This window comes from Theropithecus gelada, chromosome 15, assembly GCF_003255815.1.
Source record: "Theropithecus gelada isolate Dixy chromosome 15, Tgel_1.0, whole genome shotgun sequence".
Lineage (NCBI taxonomy): Eukaryota > Metazoa > Chordata > Mammalia > Primates > Cercopithecidae > Theropithecus > Theropithecus gelada.
The window spans coordinates 106,537,398-106,559,913 of record NC_037683.1 but is presented as its reverse complement, the minus strand read 5'-3'; the positions used below and the strand labels follow the sequence as shown (position 1 = coordinate 106,559,913).

The 22,516-nt window shown below is 41.8% G+C and overlaps 1 protein-coding gene across 2 annotated transcripts in view; it reads right to left on the bottom strand.

Moving 5' to 3' along the window:
* FAM120A (family with sequence similarity 120A) overlaps positions 1–22,516 on the bottom strand; it is a 115,362-nt gene that overhangs the window by 26,691 nt on the left and 66,155 nt on the right. For both annotated transcript variants that reach the window (XM_025358792.1, XM_025358793.1), the window contains exons 8-10: positions 11,687–11,774; positions 9,364–9,591; positions 6,606–6,780 (exon numbers count right to left, since the gene is read on the bottom strand). In XM_025358792.1, the coding sequence (XP_025214577.1) occupies positions 6,606–6,780; positions 9,364–9,591; positions 11,687–11,774 (491 nt within the window). The remainder of the gene's footprint in view (positions 1–6,605; positions 6,781–9,363; positions 9,592–11,686; positions 11,775–22,516) is intronic.

Below are 22,516 nucleotides of genomic sequence, written 5' to 3'. Positions count from 1 at the left end.
ACTGGACGCTAAATTTATAATGCATTTTCCTTACAGAAAGCACCCCTTCAAAATATAATTTGGGGCCATAAAATACTATCGTACTTAAGTTGTCAGTAAAAAACTCAATGTTTTCCATCAGATGTTAATCATCTTCTTTTAGTAGCACACTTAACATGACAACTAAGCCACCCTGGAAATCTGTTATAGTGCTGACTTTGGGATCTATCCCAGCCCAGGTTCATTTTGTAAGCCAATCCCAACTTGCCGGAGTGGCCGCCTGTAAGATCATATTATAAAGTATGTCTCTAAGCTCAGTGCCAGAGCACGACCATTAATTAGCAATGCCCGCTAAGAACATAGGAGAGAGAACCGCAGCACGCATGCACACGTGTTCATAGGTTAGGAAGAGATGCAGGCAGATGAATGGCTTCCAAGATGGTGGCCGACTAGACTCTGGTTGTGTGTATTTAGGGAGCAGCCACTATTATACTTGACGAGCTTTCCTGGGTTTGTTATGATCATAAACAACAACAAAAACCTCCAACTCATTTATATTAGGACAGAAACAGAAAAGTGGATACAATGAAGACTGTTTTTTTTCCTTCTAATAGAAAAATTGCCCCCTAATTTCTAAGCAGCCCCAGCGTGTAGGTAGCACATTGGGTTCTCTTCCTCAGGCTGATACGTCTGTAAGCACCCTCTGTAATTCTCAAAGGTAAAAGGCGGTGGATATTTTCTCAAACCTTTGATATTTGAGGTGGGAGCAGCCCACTGTCCACAAAAATATAAATGCTTAGTAAGGCACAGGACATGTAGCAGAACACGGTATTACAGACATGTAGATAAATGCTGTTCATATTCCTCATTCCACGTATGTTATTCATAATATATTAGAAACTCAAAAGCTCAAGGATTGGCAAGTAACACTGGTTAAAAAAAAAAAAAGAGTACGAGGACTTATGAAACAAATATTAATCCAAAAGAGTAATATCACAAATTGGCCTGTCATATCATTTGCCTTCCTAAGCAATCGTCTGATGTGCTAAGTCTACTCAAAGTTCTGTGAAAAAAAACCTTAATGCTTCTCCTAGAAAGCTTTGTAGAATAAAGAAATTCAGACAGACTTATTAGCAGCCTTCATAGAAATCGTGGGAAAAATGTTTACAATACCAATTTTCACAATATTCAATCAGTACAGTAATATTGATTAAAGTATTCTATTTCATAATATAATCCAGTGAGCAGACTTAGTTTACTTTTTATTAGCAATTCCAATTATTAGCACAAATAAAAACATTTTTAAAGCAAACTGGACCAGGAAAAAATGCTCCTTTCGGCTTTTCTTGGTGGTTTAAAAATACAGGAATAAATATAGGAAAATCTTTCATAAAAATAGTACTCATCTATGAACTTGCTCCCTCATTCCACATATTTATTTCATGTGTGTATAATTTTTATCTGTCTACTTTTTACAAGCCTGTTTCTCTTACTTACTTAATTTTGGGGTACTAGGGAAGACTTTTGTAGGAAATGGGAGGCAAGAAACAAAAGCCAATTTTATTAAGATGATGCTAAAAAATGTGTAAATCACTAAGCTTTACTTTCTGAACTTTGTGCTCTTCAATTATAGCTGGGGATACTTATTACCCTACAATCTTTTTAAATGTAAGCCTTTTATTCCGTCTCATTTGCCCTCAAACCACTGCAGCCTCTCCCACTGACCCTTGGAGAGAAAGAACCCCAGTGACTGGGAGCGACAAGAGGCACACTGAAGGAGGAAAAGCCACAGAGGCACATAAACACCTGAACTACAGGAACGAGAAGAAGAAACTCGCCACAGTATCTGTATTTTTGCAAGGTGAAGGCTTCAAAGCCAGAAGTTCCTGCGTCAGACCCCGGACACATCTCCGGGCCCAGCCTTTATTCCAGCATCAACAGAAAAGGTCTCTGGGTTCCACCTTCCCTACCAGCAGGTGCCACTATCACCGTGGATCACGTCTGGAGGAATCTGCATGCCCCTGGGTGTTAGTAGTTCTCTTCTACATACACCACTGGGAGGGCTTAGAATTCCAAGGCATATACTGCCATGATAAGCAAATATTCTTCTGAATTTCCTAAAAGTGAAATTATAGAACTTAAGGATGGAAAGAAAGGTGTGGAAAATAAATTGCCAGCACATAATACAACATGACTTTCAAAAGGCTGGAATTTTTTTTTCTTTTTCTTTTTTCTTTTTGCTATCACCTAGTTTAGGAGCAGAAGGGCTAGAAATTTTTGAGGGTCTCATATCCTACTTTCGCCATATAGTGACTTTAAAAATGAAAGTTTAGTAAATCACAGGAAAGCCAGCTATAAATTATGAACACTTGACCATATGCCTTAATCACTGACTAGGTTTCCAAAAGAATATACATGACTTAAAACTGCTGAGAGTTAAATATTTTTAAGCAACTCTTAAGACTTCAACACGCTTGCCTTTTGAATAGTTCTCTCCGATAATAAGGCCATCTTGGGACATTCCTTATTGTTACAGTGACCATTAACAGGAACATACAGCTGTGCAGATAAGGTTCTGAAGCTATTTTAGATCACAGAGTTTCCATTCAGAAATGGCCACACCAGCTGCTGGAGCAGCAGGCTCTCTCTGGAGTCCATATGCAGAGGGCTGGGTTGCCAGATCACTTCGGAAAGCCAAGGAAGCAGGGTTGGGGGAGAATAATCCTTCACAGGGACATGGCCTCCCAGGACTCTTTCTTTGGCTTATGGATCTTCCAGTATGACAATAATTTCATTCAACCTACATGTGGTCCAAGAGTGGCCATAGATTAGACAGCAAATATCAACAAGATCTAAATACAATCATTGTTCCATCTTGTCAATCAAGAACTCCTGAGAAACTTTTCAATGTCAGCTTCATTGTGGCACAATCAGACATTTTCCTATTCTATTTAGATTGTCAAGAAGCTGTAGCACTCTCCTTAGTACAAATATGTGTTACCAATTAATAGATATTTCAAGTAAGGAAGTTTAAATCAATGGTCCGAGCAGGGTCAGTATTTAATCAGCTAAAATCTAATGAACAGGTTATATGGAAAGCATTTTAATGCATGCAATGTTCATGAACATAGATCACACTGTGCACATCACTCAATTCTCAAACAAGGTTGGTTTTGAGCAAGTTGAGAGCATTGAGGCTTAACAATCACAAGATATTCTCAAAACAAAAATATCCCTTCTGGAGAGCTGGTGTTCCAATTAGGGTGATAATCATGGATATATCACTGACATAAAAAACTTTTTTATAGGCTTGTTTCCTCCTCATGAATGTAACTACGCATGAAACAAGTTCAATTTTATCAGCTCCCTATAAAGACCTAGATTCCAAAGCTGCTTATAAAAATCTCACCCACTGAAATTACGGTACTGAGTAAGGTCTCTCAACTTCTAAACTCAGGTCAAATCTATACATCTTTTCCATTCAGAAATAAACTTGTATTTGTCATAGCACATTAATAATGCATCTTTCTAAACACTTACATTCTAGTGTCTTAACTGTCTAGGCAAAGGTCATCTGCACCTGCTCCATCTTTGACACTTAAAGGCTTCATTTCTGTTTTGGTTCAGTCCATATATCGCTATCCAACTCATCTTTCTAAATAGAAACATCATTTGTAACAAACCTTCAATGGCTTCCCATCTCTACAGAAAAGTCAAAATCAAAGTTCATAAACCACTTGAGCAGAAAAGACTGCAATTTGTTTACCACTGACCTTTCAAAGCATCTCAGCACTTACGCACGCTCTCACATAACAGAGTTTAATTTTCTGATGCACCAAACCAGGTCTTCATCTCCAACAAGCTGTGTGTACCTAAACCAATTATTCATTCTTTCACTGCCTGCTGCACACTGCTCTAAGAGTAATATACACAATAGCAAAAGACATAAATGTTTATGAAATCACTTTTAAAATCTCATTTACCATCAAAGAAGTACAAACTACCATTGGCAAAGCTCAGCTTCCACAGTGGAGAAAATACCCAGGCTCCATGATCAATTAACAAGCGCAGTTGGCTGGGCCTCTGTCCTTTTCCTCAGTGCTAGTTGACTCCCTTTCCCAAACCAAATCTGATGCATCCTTATCCCCAATCCTTCCTGCCTTCACCAACAAAGGTGGCCCCAAAGTATGAACTCCTGCCTCTGCTCCTCCTTCCCACCTAAGTCTACTAATACAAACTCTTTATCAGGACTAATTTTTTCCTATTCTCTTTGATTAACTCACCTCTTCCCCACTAAATCCTCCCCATTGGTCAAAAAAAGAACATAACAATAACCAAAAACTATTCAGTCTCCCATCCTTAAAAAGAAGGAGGAGAAGAGGAAAGGAGGGAAGGGAGTTCCTGAAAGTTCTCACTTTGAAGATACAGCCTTCCTTTGGCCATCTCAGCCACATCTCAAGAGAAGATCCAGTGCTACCTGCTGCCACCATCTTGTTTTGTGTTCTCCTGTGTCCCTTTCCTCCTCCACCGACATCAATGGCACCCCCATTCGCTTGAGTCATTTCAGACTTCCCCAACCCTTCTTGTCTTTTCTTCCTTTGATGGCACTCCTGTGACTTCTGATTCCAGCTGGAGTTGGTCTGCTCAGAGAGGGTCGGGGCAGTCTGACACCACGAAAGCTGTGGCCTGCCCTGGCTTCCACAATCCCCACCTCTCCTCCTGCCCCCCACCATCCACATGCTCTGCACATGCTGGCCCTTCTGAGAGCTTTCTCTACTGTGCATTAACAGGACAGCCTCTCCCAGGCCCAGCCGGAGACCTCTCAACCTAGACCAAGACAGCTGACGGGGAGCTAGCATGAGAAGCACCATCAGACATGTGTGCTGCAGACATGCAGCAGGCACGAGGTCAAGACTCCACTTCCTGGGCATGTTTGGTACCGCAGCACACCAATGATGCCGAATGGCCCAACTCTGGAGGGGTAGGGGACAGTCACAACTGACTCCACGGGACAGCACAGAAGCCACAAAGCCCGTTCCTATTCAGCCCGAGGTGATCACTGGAAATGCCTAAAGGAGTTTGCTGCGTAAAGGTAACACTGTTTTTAGAACACACAAACAAATAAAAAATAATACCTTCTACCACGAAGCCAGTGCAGTGCTCTGAAGCTGAGGACAAAGGAGCTGCAGCACCCAGGATGTCACAGGATTTGGGACTAGACAGAGCCTGCAGCGCAGGCAAGCTAAGCCCGGGAGAGAGGAACAACTGAAAAAAGGGGGTCTGAGGGCCTGGTCAGGCTGCAGGAGAAGTGAAGAGTAGTGACAGGCCAGGACAAGTGACCAGCCATGTGCAAAGTAAGAAATGCCATTCTTTTGTGAGCAAATGGATCACACAATGTGAGAAAAGAATGAAAACAGGTACATTGAAGAATGTCCTGAACCTTTGAGAAGAATGTCATTTACAATGTTCATTGTTCCACATGGTATCTCCAGCCATCGAAGACACAGAAGTCCTGATCACCTCCTGCCAGTGACAGTCACACTAGCAGCTCAGCAACCACTCTCAGGACAACTATCACCAAGGAAGGGTAGTGAGAAGTGCTTCACTTTAACGCCTTACGGATTGCAAGTTTGTCATAGTAATTGCAAACAGAAAAATTTTAAATCTAATGAACTTAGGTTAAAGTTCCAAAGCTCAGCACTGCACACAGTCAGTGCTGACAAGGAGCTTCATCATCTCAGGAGGCCTGCATTGACCCACCACACAAACAAATAGTCTGTAACTAATTATCCATGGCTCAAAGAATGATCTAGTAATTTACAATTTTCACAATTCATAATATTCTTAGACTGTATGTTTGAGGATTCTTTTCTATATTTCCAACTAAATATACAGTTACTTTTACATTCCTTACATTAGGAAATAAAATTACCTAGAACAAAAAGGCATCATTTTCTCCAAGTATTACACAAGCCCACTAGAAGATAAAAGAAAAATGCTTTGACCTCATCTTTGACCACCTTTTCAATCCTTTTCAGTGTTTCCACCTGCACCCCCCACTCCCAGAGTTGATCAGCTGGAAGTGCACATGTCTCAGAGGATTCCGAGACAAATCATCACAATCCTGCGACGATCCGTGAGTCCCACGACCTTCGCTACAGCTGCAGAGCCATGCGTGGTGGCACTCCAACAGCACACACATGGCCAATCAGAGACCTGCTGGAAGTTTTCTCCAGGACCCTGGCCTTCTGGAGAGAGCAGATCTTTGTTTCATGAAAACCAGAGCACAGAAACACACTCGTCCTGATTACCAAGACGTGGTAATTACAGAGAGTGGCAGCAATTCAGGTCTGCTTTCAGATCAACATTCACTTTAAAGTGTAAACCTGTTTTATTATTTTACCGAATAAACATCATTATTGGACTGTTACTGAGGAAGAAAGTCTGTGGCTTCTCCTCCTTTTCTAAGAGCTTTTACCCTGGCCTACTGCCCCGATGACGGCCCACCTCCTTTACACAGAGGCACTCAGGGTCAACTCAGTCATGATTCTTCTAAGGCTTTAGAAAACGCACAAGAGATTACGAGGTACCGAGGAAAACAAACAATGGATTGTTACAGTACATACATTCTGGTGGAAGTCTGTTCTTTCTAAAAGCAAGTCTCTCAGTTTTCTTTCTGCTTTCTGCCAAACTAAACAGGACTCCGTAAACATACTGACGAACTGGCCTATAGAGCAGAGCAGCCGGAGGCAGGTCCTTGTTGGCTTCATCTTCAATAGAAACAGCAATTTTGATTTCACCCTTTGCATGGAAGAAAGCAGAATAACATTGCACATTTTTCACGTTGAATTTACAATACACTCACAGAAATACACTGTATTATCTCCAGTTAATGACACTGCAATTCCATTCCAAATCAACTGCTTAATAACTTGCCTAAATAAAGATGTTTAGGAAGAGTTTATTTGGCAGGCTGTGGCCAAAGCATATGCTCAAAGAATCAAAATAAAATCTGCATTATTTTATGTTTAATCCGAAACCAAGAACAAAAGAAAACCATGTAGATGTTCCAAAGTCTTTGAAACAATCCAGACAGATAACATCAGACAACAAACAGAATAGAAAAGACTGAGAACTTGCAACTTTTATTTAGAGAGTGGGGATGGTCATATGCAATATAATTGAAAATTTTCAATGACCTACATGCAAACTAAAGAACTGAGTATCGTGAAAATATAATGGTGAAATTTTCTTTGCCAAGTTCTTCCACGGCAAATTACCACCTCATGTATTAGGCTTCTGCCATAGTGTGGCAGGTGTTCAAGAAATGTGTCTCATTGCGGGTAAGGACATGCCTAGCCACTAGGGCAGAAAACAAAAGCACTCCATCTTTTTCATGTCCCAGGACCAATACAGCAAGAACCGCATCTGACTCAAGAACGTGCTGCCAAGAGACAAATGACTGACTATGGCCTTTGGCAGCTGAGATTGTTACCAAAATTTATCAGTCTCAGGGATCTTATAGCATCAAAATACATCTCAAGATATCGTGCAATAAATTTTATTTAATTATACTCAGAGCATAAAAATGCACTTATGACCTCAATGTCTGTGAAGTTCATTGATATATATGCTTTAAATGATAATTTTGTAACATTTGCTGTTTCTTTCACGTAAGTTTAATTTCAAAACTGGTCTTTCCCCTTACCCTCCGTACTTTCATATTCATTAATCCAGTAGCTACATGTGTTCTAACATTCTCACCTAGGGAATATTTATCTTAATAATATGATGCTTTGCAAATTCTCTTCATTACCATAAAGATGCATCTCACTGTAAATGTCTTAGCCTGGGCAATTAAATACCAGAGCCATTCAGCTTATAGGATAAACTGAAAAAACTTAAGTAGCATTTTAAAATCTGAAAAGACAATTATCTCAACCATGTCATTTTATCAGTCTTTGTCCTTGAAATTCATAAGAAATAAGAAAGTATGTCGGTACAACTTGCAACCCTCACATAGATCTAACCGACTATCCAGGCATCAGATCCCGCAGTGTGGACATATCAGGTGGCTCCTGGGGACCTTACATTTCAAACAGCCCCACGAGGAATGAGTGTTGTTTCTTAACACGTTGTTTTGAAAGATGTCTTCCCAAAACTTTGGTTCCTTAAACTTAGCAAAATGCTCTCCCCACAACAATTACTTTTCACTTACCCTTTATAATTTATGTTGAACCTGAAAAATAAAATGTTCACCTTACAACCATAATCTGAAAAGTGATACTATAAATGCATACCCATATCAAATAATAGATGAGATTTGGAGGCATTACAACTAAAAAATAAATTAAAGGATCTGAGCAAATAGTACTGGCTACATGTTTTCCATGTCCTTTAATTAATAAAAGTAAGCAGTATTTGGATTAGTCGGTAAACAGTTGAAGTCCACCTCAGGAGTATTAGAGAACAGGAGTTCATTATTGCATTTATTGACTCTATTTTACAAACCAGGGATGGGTTGTAGAGAACAGACAGAAAAGTCTGGTTATATATGGTCGTATAGGTACTGAGGAAAACATGTTAATAATACATGATAGTAATAAACCAATTCTGCAGGATCAATCTAGTAACTGAGGTAACTTGTTAAATTGCGGGGCTAAGATTAAAAGTGCCAACGTAAAGACTACACATCAGTGAGGAAATTTAAATACACATAGATACATCTGAGACACCAAGATTAAAAAATAATTGATGCCACACTATATGTATATATTTAAGCATACATTCGATAAGACACTAATAAAGTGAAATTATGACACTGTATAAAAAGACAGTTGCATTTTCTGACTATGCGCGTGTTAACAAAATCCTGTATTCCATTTTTTGCTCTTAGCACTATTAAAACTGCACTCAATGAGGTTATGAACAAGTCAAAACACATGAAGTACTATGAGCCATTCAAAGGGGGAAACATTATTTTCTAAGCACAAATGATAAAGGAACCAGATATTGTATCTGACATCAGAATTAAACCTGACGTTACAGCACAAATATGGTGTAAGAAAATTCTGAAATTGAAATAAAAAGAAAAAAATTACAAGTCATAAAATAATGTGATGCATTATTTCATTAGAAGTATAAAAATATTTTATACTAAGTTGAAGGAAAAAAGTGAGACTTTTCACGAGTTACTTTTAAACTGTATTTACAGTTATAAATGTTCATCTTTCATTCAATGTTTAGAAAGGGGAAAGTGAACTTTGCTTCAAATAGATTAGTAAGACAGAAAAATGGTTCAAAAAAGGACAAAAGGACAAAACACCCATAGGAATGGCCACTCATCAAATAACAGAAGCCACTCCAGGGCCCCTTTGATAATACCTTCGTCAGGACATGGAAGATGTAGGGGTACATCAGCCCCTTCTTGTGCCTGTGCTCGGCCACTCTCAGCACCTCAGGTGCAACGGGGGGCAGGGGAGGTGTGGTGATGTCCATGTGGTTCCTGGTGGGCATCGACAGGAGGCACGGGATTGGCTGGACAGTGCCCATCTGGCTTCCCTTGCCTTCGGCTAGTTGGCTTCCTGAAGAGGCAGTGGACGAGCCTTCTGCCTACAGTGCAGAGAGCAGAAGGGAGGAAAACGAGTATATGTCATGTTTTCATTCATTTAAAGTATGTTAGGTGCCTGTTCACCTGCCGGACACAGAGGGGACAAAGATGAGTCCTGTCTTGGAGAGACCAGATTTGGTGCCACCCTAAAGACAGAAGAAACAGACAGCACCCTGATCCAGTCCCTCTCCTTGAACAGCTTCCCACACTGAAAAGATCAACATCTACTGTGCCACGGGACAGTGGGCCTGTTGCTCCCCGCTGTTCTGTGTCACCCTGCAGTCCCTCTGTGTTGGGAGGCGGAAGCCTCGCTATCTTGTTTGGCTCTCACTTGTCCATCATTCATGTGGTCCATTCCTGTGTTTGTTTTCTCGAGACCTTGCCTAAGATCTCTACACAAACAGGAAAACCAACACTCCAAGAGGCTGTGCAGTCTGAACACAGTTACACAACCCTAACACACAGAAATGGAATTCTAATCCAGGGCTGACTCTGTGCCACAGCTGGTACTTAAAGAACAAACAAAAACCCAAACTCAAGCATTCTCTGTAGTCATTATAAAGCCCTAACTATACACAAGCAAAAATTAAACCAAAAGCCCCAAAAACCCGCTAAGCCACAGCATAATCCCATTAAAAACAAGGTCTCAGATCTACAGATAATGACATAGAAAGAGGTCCATGATACACTGTTCGGTGAAAACACCCATTCTGTAACAACTAAGCCCCCAGATGTGGAGTGTATGAACATAACAGGAAAGAGTCTGGACCCCAAATTATTACCACAGTGATGGATTGCGGCGAGGCAGTAGAACTAAGGAAAGGAAAAAGGAAGGGAGACACTTTAGCACAGTCTGAATTATCTGAATAGTTGCCCAAAAGCAATGATTATTTGTATGATAAAATTTATCAGAATAAATGTTGAAAATAAGAATTGCTTATTGATTGATTTAAGGCCACCCTAAAGACATACACATTTTTCTGTTTCGAAAGTATACTCTTTATAATGGTGTGTAATTAAGTGCTTAATTTTATTCTTTAAAACACAAAGTGCCAAAATTAGTCTTAAGAAGAGTAACTCATAGATAATTCACTAGTGTTTTCTACACTCTCCATTCCGTAAGAATACAGATGTGAAACAACTCAAAATGCTTTGGAAGGTGCTTTGAAAATAATATGTATCCACAAAGGATTTTTGTCGCTTACTTGTAGAACAATCATTTAATAGTACGACTTCTTTAGACAAACGTCTGATATTCAGGCAACCCTGCATATTAACCACCAAAACCTTCAAGCAGGAAACCTGCTCCTTCTTGGTAATCACATGTGGCAGACGTGGCTTTGCAAATTGAAAAGGTATTTTTAGATATCACAATTAACAAGTAGAAGTAGAAGAAAAGTGGAGAGGCAGGGCGTGGTGGCTCACGTCTGTAATCCCAGCACTTTGGGAGGCTGAGGAGGGCAGATCACTTGAGGTCAGGGATTTGAGACCAGCCTGGCCAACATGGCAACACCCCGTCTCTACTAAAAATACAAAAATTAGCCAGGCATGGTAGTGCACGCCTATAAATTCAGCTACCAGGGAGGCTGAGCCAGGAGAATTGCTTGAACCCTGGAGGTAGAGGTTTCAGCGAGCTGAGATCGCGCCACTGCACTCCAGCCTGGGTGACAGAGCAAGACTCCATCTCAAAAAAAAAAAGAAAAAGAAAAAAATGTTTTAAATAAAAAACTTTTTTAAAAAAGAAAAAGAAAAAAAGGGGGGGGGGAAGTTAAATTTAGCATCCCCGGTGCTTTCTCAGTGAATCTTCACAAAAACCTACAACAAATGTGGGCTCAGGAAGGTCCTAAGCACCTTGTCCAAGATGATGCAGAGAGCAAACAACGAGGAAATCAGCTGCCTGCCATGCAGAGAGACTAGCAGAGAGACCAGCAGGCTTGGGCGTAGCTCTGAACTCTTCCTTCCCCGCTTATCCCCTTTGTAAAGGTTTACATGACGTGATTAAAAGAGAGATATTATCTTTCACTATTTGATCACTAATACAGTATGCTAATACAAAATGAGTCAGAACTCAAAAACTAAAAGGCATAGACTTTCTACCTTTGTTTGGTCTCCTGGGTCTCCTCGTGCCTGAGGCTCTGAGTGGCTTCCCGTCTTCTCCCAGCCAATCTTGTTCCCGCTGATATGGCTAAACATAAAATGAACATGATTACTGTCCAATCACGTTCACAAACCAGCTGACAATGACAAGAAGGGCCTGAGCTAAGTCTGCAGGCTCATGATAACAATACTTTTAAAATAAACACAACGTTGAGAAGTAACTCTCTTATAGTAGTTATTTCTTCCTGCTTCAAAAGAGTAGGTGATAACCACATCCTATGGAAAGGAAACTATCGAACGTCTACCTTAGAGGAGTCACCAGGCAGTTTAGAGATGGTCTGCGATGTGCTTAGCGCTATGGAGGATGCAGAGGAAACAAAGGCTAGCCTTGCCGTGGAGGATCTTTCCATTGTCACAGCGAGACAAAAGATCGGCATTTAATTGGCAATTATGAGGTAGTAGAAGACTTAAACGTCATCTGGATCGAATACTACACATAATTTATAAATAAATGTAAGGCGATAATACATCACACAGGGCACTCCAGCCTATTCATGTGGAGGGGGCATTAGAGCTAAAACTAGAAGTGACTCGAACTTGCAAATCTGAAAGGCAGGGAAGGTACACTCTAGGCAAAGCGAGATGGCACAAACTTGGTGGGTTCACAGAACAGGGAGTTCATGGGAACTTATTTGGAGGATGGCTTTATTTAACAAAGTAGGGAGAAAAAAAGGGGTAAGGAAAAAGAGATGAGAAGATTACAGAGCATCTCAAATTCCAGAATAAGAGATAACTGTGCTGTTACCCATTAACAGTCTGGGAAAACAATTTCATGGGTTTAATGAGCATTTAAAAAAACTGAAACAAGACAGACCAGAATGAGTGGTGTGAATGAGCATTATTTCCTAAAAGTCTTTGTTCACTTGTAGTATATGGGTTTACCATAGTCCTCAGGCAAATGTGAAATGCACTGTCTACAGGTAGCAGAGGATATGCAGGGGCTTGAGCAGGGCCAGCAGGACGCAGCACCACACTGGAGCCTGAGTACACAGTGTGACCCTGAGGCAGGGATGGCTGTGGTGCTCCGTGCACTCACCCTTCCACTATAAGGTTCTATGCCCAAATTACCTTCTGAAAACCAGTGTTGGCCATAGGGCATGCCAGCATGGGTCAACTGGCCTGCCTTTGTAACTGACTCACATGACAGATGGAGAGGTTTTAAGACCAGATAATTCTCCTGTCTTCCAATCAACTTCATTTTAGGTCTGTCTTTTAAAAAAGGAAAAAAAAAGCAAAAAGATTCCACTGTCGCACGATGGACCCATCCAGCCAAGGATACCGCACGCATGCCATGAAAAGTTCACCCACCCTGTTCAGGTTTCCCGGTCTTCATGGAGCCTGGAGAAACCACTGCTCTGTTCAAGTTCACTACCTCATGCACAATCTCTGCCTGCAACTTAAAACTAGAGGAGACACCAGCAGTGGCTCAGACACATCAAAAACCAGTGCAGGCATCCCCAGAGTGTGGTGATCTGTACCACTGAGAAAGCAGTCACTGAGGGCACAATGTGAGCAGACAATGGAGAAAGGATCAGGAGGTGGATGAGCATGTGCTGATAGGGAAGCATGAGTCAGTAAGCTGGGAGATGCAGGGGGCAATAAATTACTAAATCCTGGCCTAGAAGTACATGGCAACATTGGCACAAATCTTGCTTATCTTCCATTGGATGTAAAGAACAATAAGCGTTCTCAAACTGTTGTTAAGCTTAAAGACTCATGTGGAATGCTTATTAACCATGCAGACCCCCAAGCGCCCATCCCCGGGGTATCTGTCCCTAGAGTGTCTGGGGCTCTTGCAGGGTAAGAGGATCTAGAGGATCATGCACCTAGGATGGTGGGGCAGGGGAGGCCGAGTGTTAGGAAAGTGCCAACCAAGGAGGGGACGCACCTCTCTACTAAAACTGGAGAGCCGAGACATTCATGCCAGTGCCACCTGAGATCACAGAGACCCCTACACTCGCAAGCCTTAGTGTTGTTCTACGTAGATTATCAATCTAAAAATAAATGGCATAATCTGGATGCTCATATAACCTTCTAACAATCATACTACAAAATCTAAAATTTTGCCTGAAAAGCATCTTGACAAGAAGCAGTTTTTGAGAAGGCCAATATATTTCAATAGGACAAATATATTACTTTACAATTTGAAAAAAAAAAAAATTGAACATGACAAATGCCTTGCTTTGAAGAACAGATGGATAACATTTTAGAATACTACTTCTATATATATTTATGTTTCATTTCACACAACTAATAATACCTTAAACTGACACCTGGAACCATGTAGGTAAACCAGACGTTTCACTGTCTCACACTGCACTCAGATGTGCTGAGACAGGCACTAGCTACAGGGAAGTAGAGTCAGTGAACCGGGCACTGTGCAGGAAGCCTGCGGTGCTCTCACAATCTCGTCCCCACCCCCATACTATAAATCTCTAATGATAAAATGATCAAATCCAGGCTCAGAGAGAAGGAATCTACCCACAGTCACAAATAAAGCAGCTAGATTCAAACCCATACCCTTATTTCAAACGACTGGCACCTGCTACCACAGCAGAGCCAAGCCGTGGCTACAGTTTCATACATATGTGAGAATGCAGCACGCAAGCAACAGAAAGGGTGACTCTGGCAAGTCAGCTCGGTGGCTGGGGAAGCCCAGCACTATAGGATGGGGTATTCGCAGGCTGTCAGAGAGGTGTGCCAAAGCCTCACTTCCCTAGGAACATTTGGAGCTTCTGTACGAAAGCCTGGGAGGACGGCAAACTGTTCTAGTCACTGAATGATTTCTTTTCTCCATCTTTCAGCAAGTTGGTGAGACTAGGATGGAAATGTACTGGTGTTCTGGTGTGAATAAGAATTATTTCCTAAATGATGCTTGGTTTACACCAAGTAACACCAAATAAAACTTGGTTTACACCAAGTATACCAGCGTATGACGTGTCACTCAGTTCCTGACTGTCAGGGGTGTAGAGTTTTCCTTTATGGAGCAGAAAAGAAAGAGAACATTAAGTAAAAGCTGACTTCTGTGTCAACAGGAAAGACCAAAGGCAAATACACCAAAATGGAAGAAAATAAATCATTAAATTTAGAAAAGAAAAGATCAAATTCACAGCAGAACTATCTGGCATGTATAAATTTTTCATTTCTATCTGCTCCCCAACTCAACAGGGCTGAGAACAGACAGCCGGGAGGGTCTCTGATAGTGTAACAGAGGGCCTGGGCAGCAGAAAGCCTCGGCCTGGTTGGACAGATGCTCAGAGTTCTCCTGCAGGGCCTGCCCTGTCAAGTGCTAGTTCCCTACAGAAGCACCAGTATCTGGGTGCCCTGACCAGGGAAGCTACAAGAGTCACAGAGACAGACACCTGATAGGTCTAGTCTCCTCATGCCCTAGTTAAGCTAATATCACACATTCAGGTTCCTTCACATAATGGGTGAGCTTAAAATGTCAGGAACACAGAAAGCACTTTTCCATGTGGCAGTCAGATGATGGCTCAAACTTCTTTCACAGCCTTGTCAGGGCTTCTCGCTGTCATCAGAAGACTGTGTGACCAAGAAGCCCCAACTGGCCACGGAGCAGTCCCCTTGGACCCCGCAAGTGAGGGTTCAGAGACACCTAACTGTGTCAACACATCTGTCTTAAGACCAATACGAAATGTCTACAGAGATTAGTGGATGGCTAGCACACAATGTAATGATATAGATCATGATTAATTTTTGCCAACGTATAAAATTCAGAATCACTTTTATGAGAAGGTATTAGAAATGGTACCATGAGTTAAAAAGTCAAAACATAAATATAAAGCAAATATCTGTCTGGAACAAGAGCGTAATGATCTGAAAGAAAAACCCACAGCTATAGTAAAGTCATTCCCTCAGCCCCAGGACCCATGCCTCAGGATCCTGGAGCAGGGCACGATGGAATTCTCCTTGTGAAACACAAAGTTTTTTTGGAAGTGGAGTTGGAAAGGACTTAAAGGACAAGAAAAACATTCAACACCATCTTCAAGCAAAACAGGCACATCAGGTACATACTTCCTAGGATACCAGATCAAAGGGAGCCAAATAAAATTCTTTTAGTTATTTTACACTAAAAACCGAACCAGTGTTCTGGTTTTCTAGCATACTAATAGTTAATTTTTAAAAAGTAGTGACAGCTACCATTCATTGAGCTTATTCATCAGCTAATTTAATATACAAACAACACAGCAAACCTGCCACGCACATCTGAATGCTCTGAGGTCCTGCGAGCTTCAGGTCACAACGCCACCGAGAAATACCAACCAAGAGACTCTGAGCAAACCGCTTCCTGCCAACAGCGCGGTCTCAGTGCTGCTCACGGAGCATGCTAACACCAAACAGCCTGCCTCCTGTGGTCCGTCTTCACAGTCCAGATTTGGTCCAGGGAGGACAAGTCATCAGCAAAAATTCACAGGGCAGGGGAACACAAGACTTATCCAAGAGATGCCTCCATAACACCACATGTCAAAATAAATAATAAATGTGGAGATGTCCTGTGCCACAGGGCTTTCTCCACTAAGATACATATATAAATTCTCAAGAAAATGAAACACATTGATACAAACAAGGACACAAGGTGGAAAAAAACTCAGTCAGTCTTCTCTCTGAATGAGGACTTTTACATATCTAATTTAAAATGTCAGTAATTTTATGCAAAAATATTAAAGCAATAAAGTGGACATATATAGATCTTATTAAATATTAGGTATTAAGTACATATGCATATTAATACTTACACACACAAATAAGAATACATAGTTACATAAGTATATTAAGTATAAAAGATGGAAGAAAAGGAAAAAGGGCAAGTTACTCTCCCTAAGATAGACCTAGTTATTGTAAAAATCTTATTTTAGCAGATGCAGAGGAAAATAAGGTGCTTGAATATTCACCAATCTTTCAAATATAATTACCTCTCTAGAAGTAAGATCATGGGGAATTCTCTATACTGTATTTTCCAGTGTTTGAATTCTATATAACTTTGTATCAAGATGATAATTAGAAAAAAGGTATAAAACAAAGAATTAAAAATTGTAATACATCAACCTCAGATTTGATTCAGATTTTGCAAATCCAAATGAATCTACGAAAATAACATAAAATAAATACCTCCACAAGGATTCAGTTGTAACTGTTTTGTTTTGTTTTGTTTTGTTTTGTTTCGTTTTTTACACAGGATCTCACTCCGTTGCCCAGGCTGGAGGCACAATCTTGGCTCATTGCAACCTCCACCTCCCAGGTTCAAGCAGTTCTCCTACCTCAGCCTCCCAAGTAGCTGGGACTACAAGCACACACCACCACATCCAGCTAATTTTTGTATTTTTTGGTAGAGAAAGGGTTTCACCATGTTGGTCTTGAACTTCTGACCTCAAGTGATCCGCCTACCTCAGCTTCCCAAAGTGCTGAAATTACAGGCATGAGCCATGGCACCCAGCCTCAGCTGTAATTCTTAATTCAACTGAAACAAGATTACAAACATCTGATAGGCACCAGGAAGGGAAAAAAGACAAGAATGTCACCTTAATTTTTAAAATTTAAACAAGAATAAAGCAAGTTTATGCTGGTACTGCTCTACCGCTCTAACAAAGGAACTGGCAGAGACATTACTTAGAAAGCCACACATTTCATTCCTTTTCTTTCTTTCCTTTTTAAGAGACAGGGACTCATTCTGTTGCCTGGCTGGACTGCAGTGGTGCCATCATGGCTCACTACAGCCTCGAAATCCTGGGCTCAAGTGATCCTGCTGTCTTAGCCACCCAGGTTGCTGGACCCACAAGCACATGCCACCACGTCAGGCCAATTTTTAAATTTTACGTTGCCCAGGCTGGCTTCATGTAATCCCTCAGCCTCAGCCTCTCAAAGTGTGGGGATTAAAGCATGAGCCACCACACGTGGCCCCTTTTTCCTATTTTATTGCCAAACTGTTTTAGGCCTAGAATAACTGCCAGTTCTGATCACTACCCAAGCACCAGCCTATTTTCTTTCAAGGAACATGCTAGAAAGAGAGTGTTGTGTCTCTTCAAAGTAGCCCATCAGACTCAGAACTGAGCTCCTAACAGGTTCACCTTCAATTTTGTTGGAAAAATACGTCAAGCAGGCACAGCTATGTGGCAAGAGGTCTTCTCACATTCTAAGAACTCCTCCTCTAACGGATTTTTCCAAAAATTCTAAAGAGAAATTTACATTTCAAAAGAGTAACACAGCCCATGACTTCCATTCCAACAGCACAGGAGAACTGTACGGTACAAAGACACTGAACAACTCACCCAACTAAAGAAACTAAAACGCTGAATAAGATATTAAAGAAATACAACAAAAAGAAGAGATAAAGCTCAGAGCCGCCAAGCGCACGCAGATGAAGACTGCCCTACTGCCCCTGAGGACTGGCTGAGAGCATTTCCCGATCTGCTGCCATCTGTGTGGATGCCTCCCCATGAACTTGGGGTTATAAAAGCAGATTCTCTGTAGTATGTATGAGGCTCCTGCGCAACGAACCCTGATGACAGCATGGGGTCACACACATCTGTTCCACCAACGTTGCTGCCATGCACACCCCACAGCCACCTTCCTACAGGCACAGAGCAAATCTCCACAAAGAGCACCCGAAGCCACACAGCTCTCAGACGTCCACAAGTCATGACAACATCAAGCAATGCTCAGTGGCGACAGCCAGGACCCAGTAACTCCGTCCATAACCCCTCACCACATTTTATCTTCAAAAATAAATGTTTGACAATTTTATAAGCTTTTGTAAAAGGTATCTTATGTTCTAAGTTATAGAACTTTGATATTCTTACTGAGGGTGAACAACTTTTTATGTTTATCGATGGCTGCTTCCTCTGTGAATTCCACGCTTATACTTTTAAGAGATGAGCTCTCACTACATTGCCCAGGAGAGAGTGCATAGGCCATTCACAAGTATGATCATAGCTCACTGCAGCCTCGACCTCCTGGGCTCAAGTGATTCTCCCACCTCAGCCTCCTGAGTAGCTGGGACTACAGGTGTACAGTACCACACCCAGCACATTTGTATCTTTTTCCATTTAAAACAGTTGCCATCGGCTGCACACAGTGGCTCATGCCTGTAATCCCAGCACTTTCAGGGGCAGAGGTAGGAGGACGGCTTCAGGCCAGGAGTTTGAAACCAGTCTGGGCAATACAGCAAGACCCCATAACTATAAATAATACAAGTTAGCTGGGTATGGTGGAACATGTCCTTCATCTCAGGGGGAACATGCTGAGGTGTGAGGATCACCTGAGCCCAGGAGCTTGAGGCTGCAGTGAGTTATGATGTCACTGCACTCCAGCCTGGGTGAAACAGCAAGACCCTGTCCCTAAAACAGTAATAATAATAATAATTTTAGAAAAGCACTTACCTGTTTAATTCATAGGAAGCTTTTTTCTTTTTTTGTTGTCTCTTTTTTTCTGTAACAATCCCCATCGCCCATCACTACTACTCTTTAAAAGAGTGCCACTGATTTATTGTTGGGGAAACTAGGCCATTTATTTTGCAGGGTGTCCCACATTATTCCTTCCTTGTGGTATCACTGAACATCCACTACAGAGACAGAAGAAGTTTGGGCTGGACAATGAGGCGAGCGTAGCAGGTGGGGGCACATCTTGCTACGCATCTACAAGGGCAATCGCCTCTGCTATTTTATAGTCCAGAAATTATAAATGTTTCTGGCGAGGCCCGGTGGGTCACGCCTATAATCCCAGCACTTTGGGAGGCCGAGGCGGGTGGATCACCTGAGGTCAGGAGTTTGAGAACAGCCAGGCCAACATGGTGAAACCTCGTCTCTAGTGAAAATACAGAAAAACTAGCTGGGCGTGGTAGTGGGCAACTGTAATCCTAGCTACTCGAGAGGCTGAGGCAGGAGAACTGCTTGCACCCGGGAGGCAGAGGTTGCAGTTAGCCAAGATCATGCCATCGCACTCCAGCCTGGCCAACAAGAGCAAAATTCCATCTCAAAAAAAATTTAAAATATATACATACATATAAACATTTCTACCATCAATTTATTTTAAGACCAGAGTTCTGGAGTTCAACTGTTTCCACTAGCTGAATGGTCTGACTGTCCGGAGACCCACTGTCTCGAGGGTAAATGGCATCAAGGTGGCAGTAAACTCACCTCCAAAAAAACACCAGGGTCTCTCCAGCCTAAGGTCATGCTAAGCTCACTCGGGATCAGCAGTGTCCAATCTTTTGGCATCCCTGGGCCACATTAGAAGAAGAAGAATTGTCTTGGGCCCCACATAAAATAGACTAACGATAGCTAATGAGCTTTAAAAAAAAAAAAAAAAAAATCAGAAAAAAAATCTCATCATGTTTTAAGAAAGTTTATGAATTTGTGTTGGGACGCCATCCTGGGCTGCGTGCGGCCCGCGGGCCACGGGATAACAAGCTTGCCCTAGATGTTTCCCGTGGCACTTAGAACACATCCAGCTGTGCACGGCCCAGCCCTGCTGGTCCTCACACCACAGCCCATCAGCTGGTTTGCTTCTTTCTCCCAGTCTTGCCGCCCCGCTTTGCTCTAGCGCTCCCCGTTCCCCGCTCCTCACTCTCGGCACGTCTTCTTCATGCACTCGTCAGGGCTTCTATGTTCACAGCTCACATACTGTCCTCTAGAATGCAAGCTCTGCCACAGACCTCATCACTCCTATCCTCTGCCCTGTCCACTGGTAAATAAATGCCTAAGTATTTCTTGCCTAAGAGAATGAATAATTTCCATTCCCTTAGGACCATCCTGAAAAAGCAACATAGGTCCCGGGGTCCTCATTCAATTCTAAACCAAAGCTTAAAAAAGTAGTGACTTTTTTTTGGTAAACTATGAAAGCTATTCTTTGTTCTCTTATGCACAGCCTAAGGGGCACGTTACACACTGCAGATACAACCAATTCAACACACTAGAACCCTTGCTGAAAATCATGAACACTGTCCCTACTTGGCACACGCATCACACCCCTGTACCTGCCAGAAGCAAAGGATGCCCGTGATCAAGGGTTTGACCCCAAGCTGAATGCTAGTTTCTGACCCCGAAGCCTTCAGAAACAAGCACCCTCATCTCCTCTGCCTTCATTCATCTCAACTCTAACATGTCTGTCTCTTCCTTATTTTAATAAAAGTAGAAACAGATTCAAGGAAATTAAGTCACTGCTAAGTCACACAGCTTAAATCCAATCTTTTGATTACAGGGTGTACCCTGCATTCTTCACGGCATTTCATACCACAAGGATCGGAAAACGCAAGCCTCTGAGCACGTCAAATTCCAGTGGCAGAAACAAGATGCATCTCCAGAAAACAGTAAAGATGCCATACCAGGGATAAAGACGATAAGCACTGCAAGAGGTCAGAGGGAGGCCAGATGCCCAGAACTCCAAAAAGCTGATCAGAACCTTCACAGACAGGGAGGAGGGTGTGTACACAGCAAAGACAGGACATGCTCAGGCAGTCCTACTCACTCCAAGTTCAGCTCATCCTAACAAAGACAACTTGCCAAATTAGATGGGCAATTCACATTCTTCTCAATCCCTCCCCACCGGAGGAACAAGCGCCTCAACTGAGATATGCTCCAGTCACCACCTACATCCCCAAGTCAGCACCCTGACCTGGTTTCCACATCTCCATCATGAGCACTGAACTCTTGTTGGGGTTATAAAGCTTACTTCTTTTGCTTTTTGTCTTATTTCTCACCCATGTTTCAGAGTTTAGAAAGAACATTGCTTACTAAAACAAAAACTGTATTTAACAGACACTTGGACCTTGCTGATATGAGTCACATTTTATAACAAACTGCACATGCCTTAGAATTCTGGTGCGTAAGGGCTTCTAAGACCATCTACCAGTTGTTCTCAAACTTCAGTGTGCTAAAGACTGACTGAGGTGTTTATGTAAAATGCAAATTTGGGGGCCCCAACCAGAGATTCTGATTCAATGGGTACTCAATCTATTATCTTGCTAGAGGTTAATTTAAAAGTTTGAATATTCAACTGCAACTCTTTACTTCATTTTAGAGTCTTGGCATTGCATATACAGCAAATAAACATTTATTAATTTTATACTTCTCTGCACATTTAGCAAATCAACATTTATTAATGTTATACTTCCCTGATATAAACAGGGTGTGCATCCCTGGATGGCAGAGAGCCCTTCAATAAGCTCTTCCCTGGATCATCAGACATTCATTCCCATTTTACAGATCAACAGAGGACAGAGAAGAAAGATCACCTGCTTCAGGTGACACTCCAGGTAAGAACTGGCATGGACACTGACAACTATGTCTCTTACATTTCTTACATAAGAAATAGATGTAACATCAACCAGTCCTGGTTATCTACGCTGCAGATTTCACACTAAGGAAAAGGAGACATTGACTTAAAGGAAAGAAATTTTTTTTCTCTGTTTTTTTGTTTTAAACATAAGACAGTTTAAAGGAAAGGGAAAGTGCAAATTTAAGATTTCCTCGATCAAATTTTAACCAGCTATGTATTTGTGAACTCATTTATTCAGGGACACACAGTGTTTAAAATACTCCTGTAAGGAAACAATCAGCCCGGGTCTAGGCAGCTTTCTAGGGTTTTGCTTGGACAAACAGTGTTATTTCAAAAGTGTCCTCTGATCTGCTGAGTTTAGGAGAAGGAGAGGAAATTCAGAGCTCCCTTGATCCAGGAGCCAGGAGATCAATGTTTCGGGGGTCGGCAGGGGGTTGCTGTGGTGGGTGTGAGTGGCACCACACCGGACAAATGGCCCCA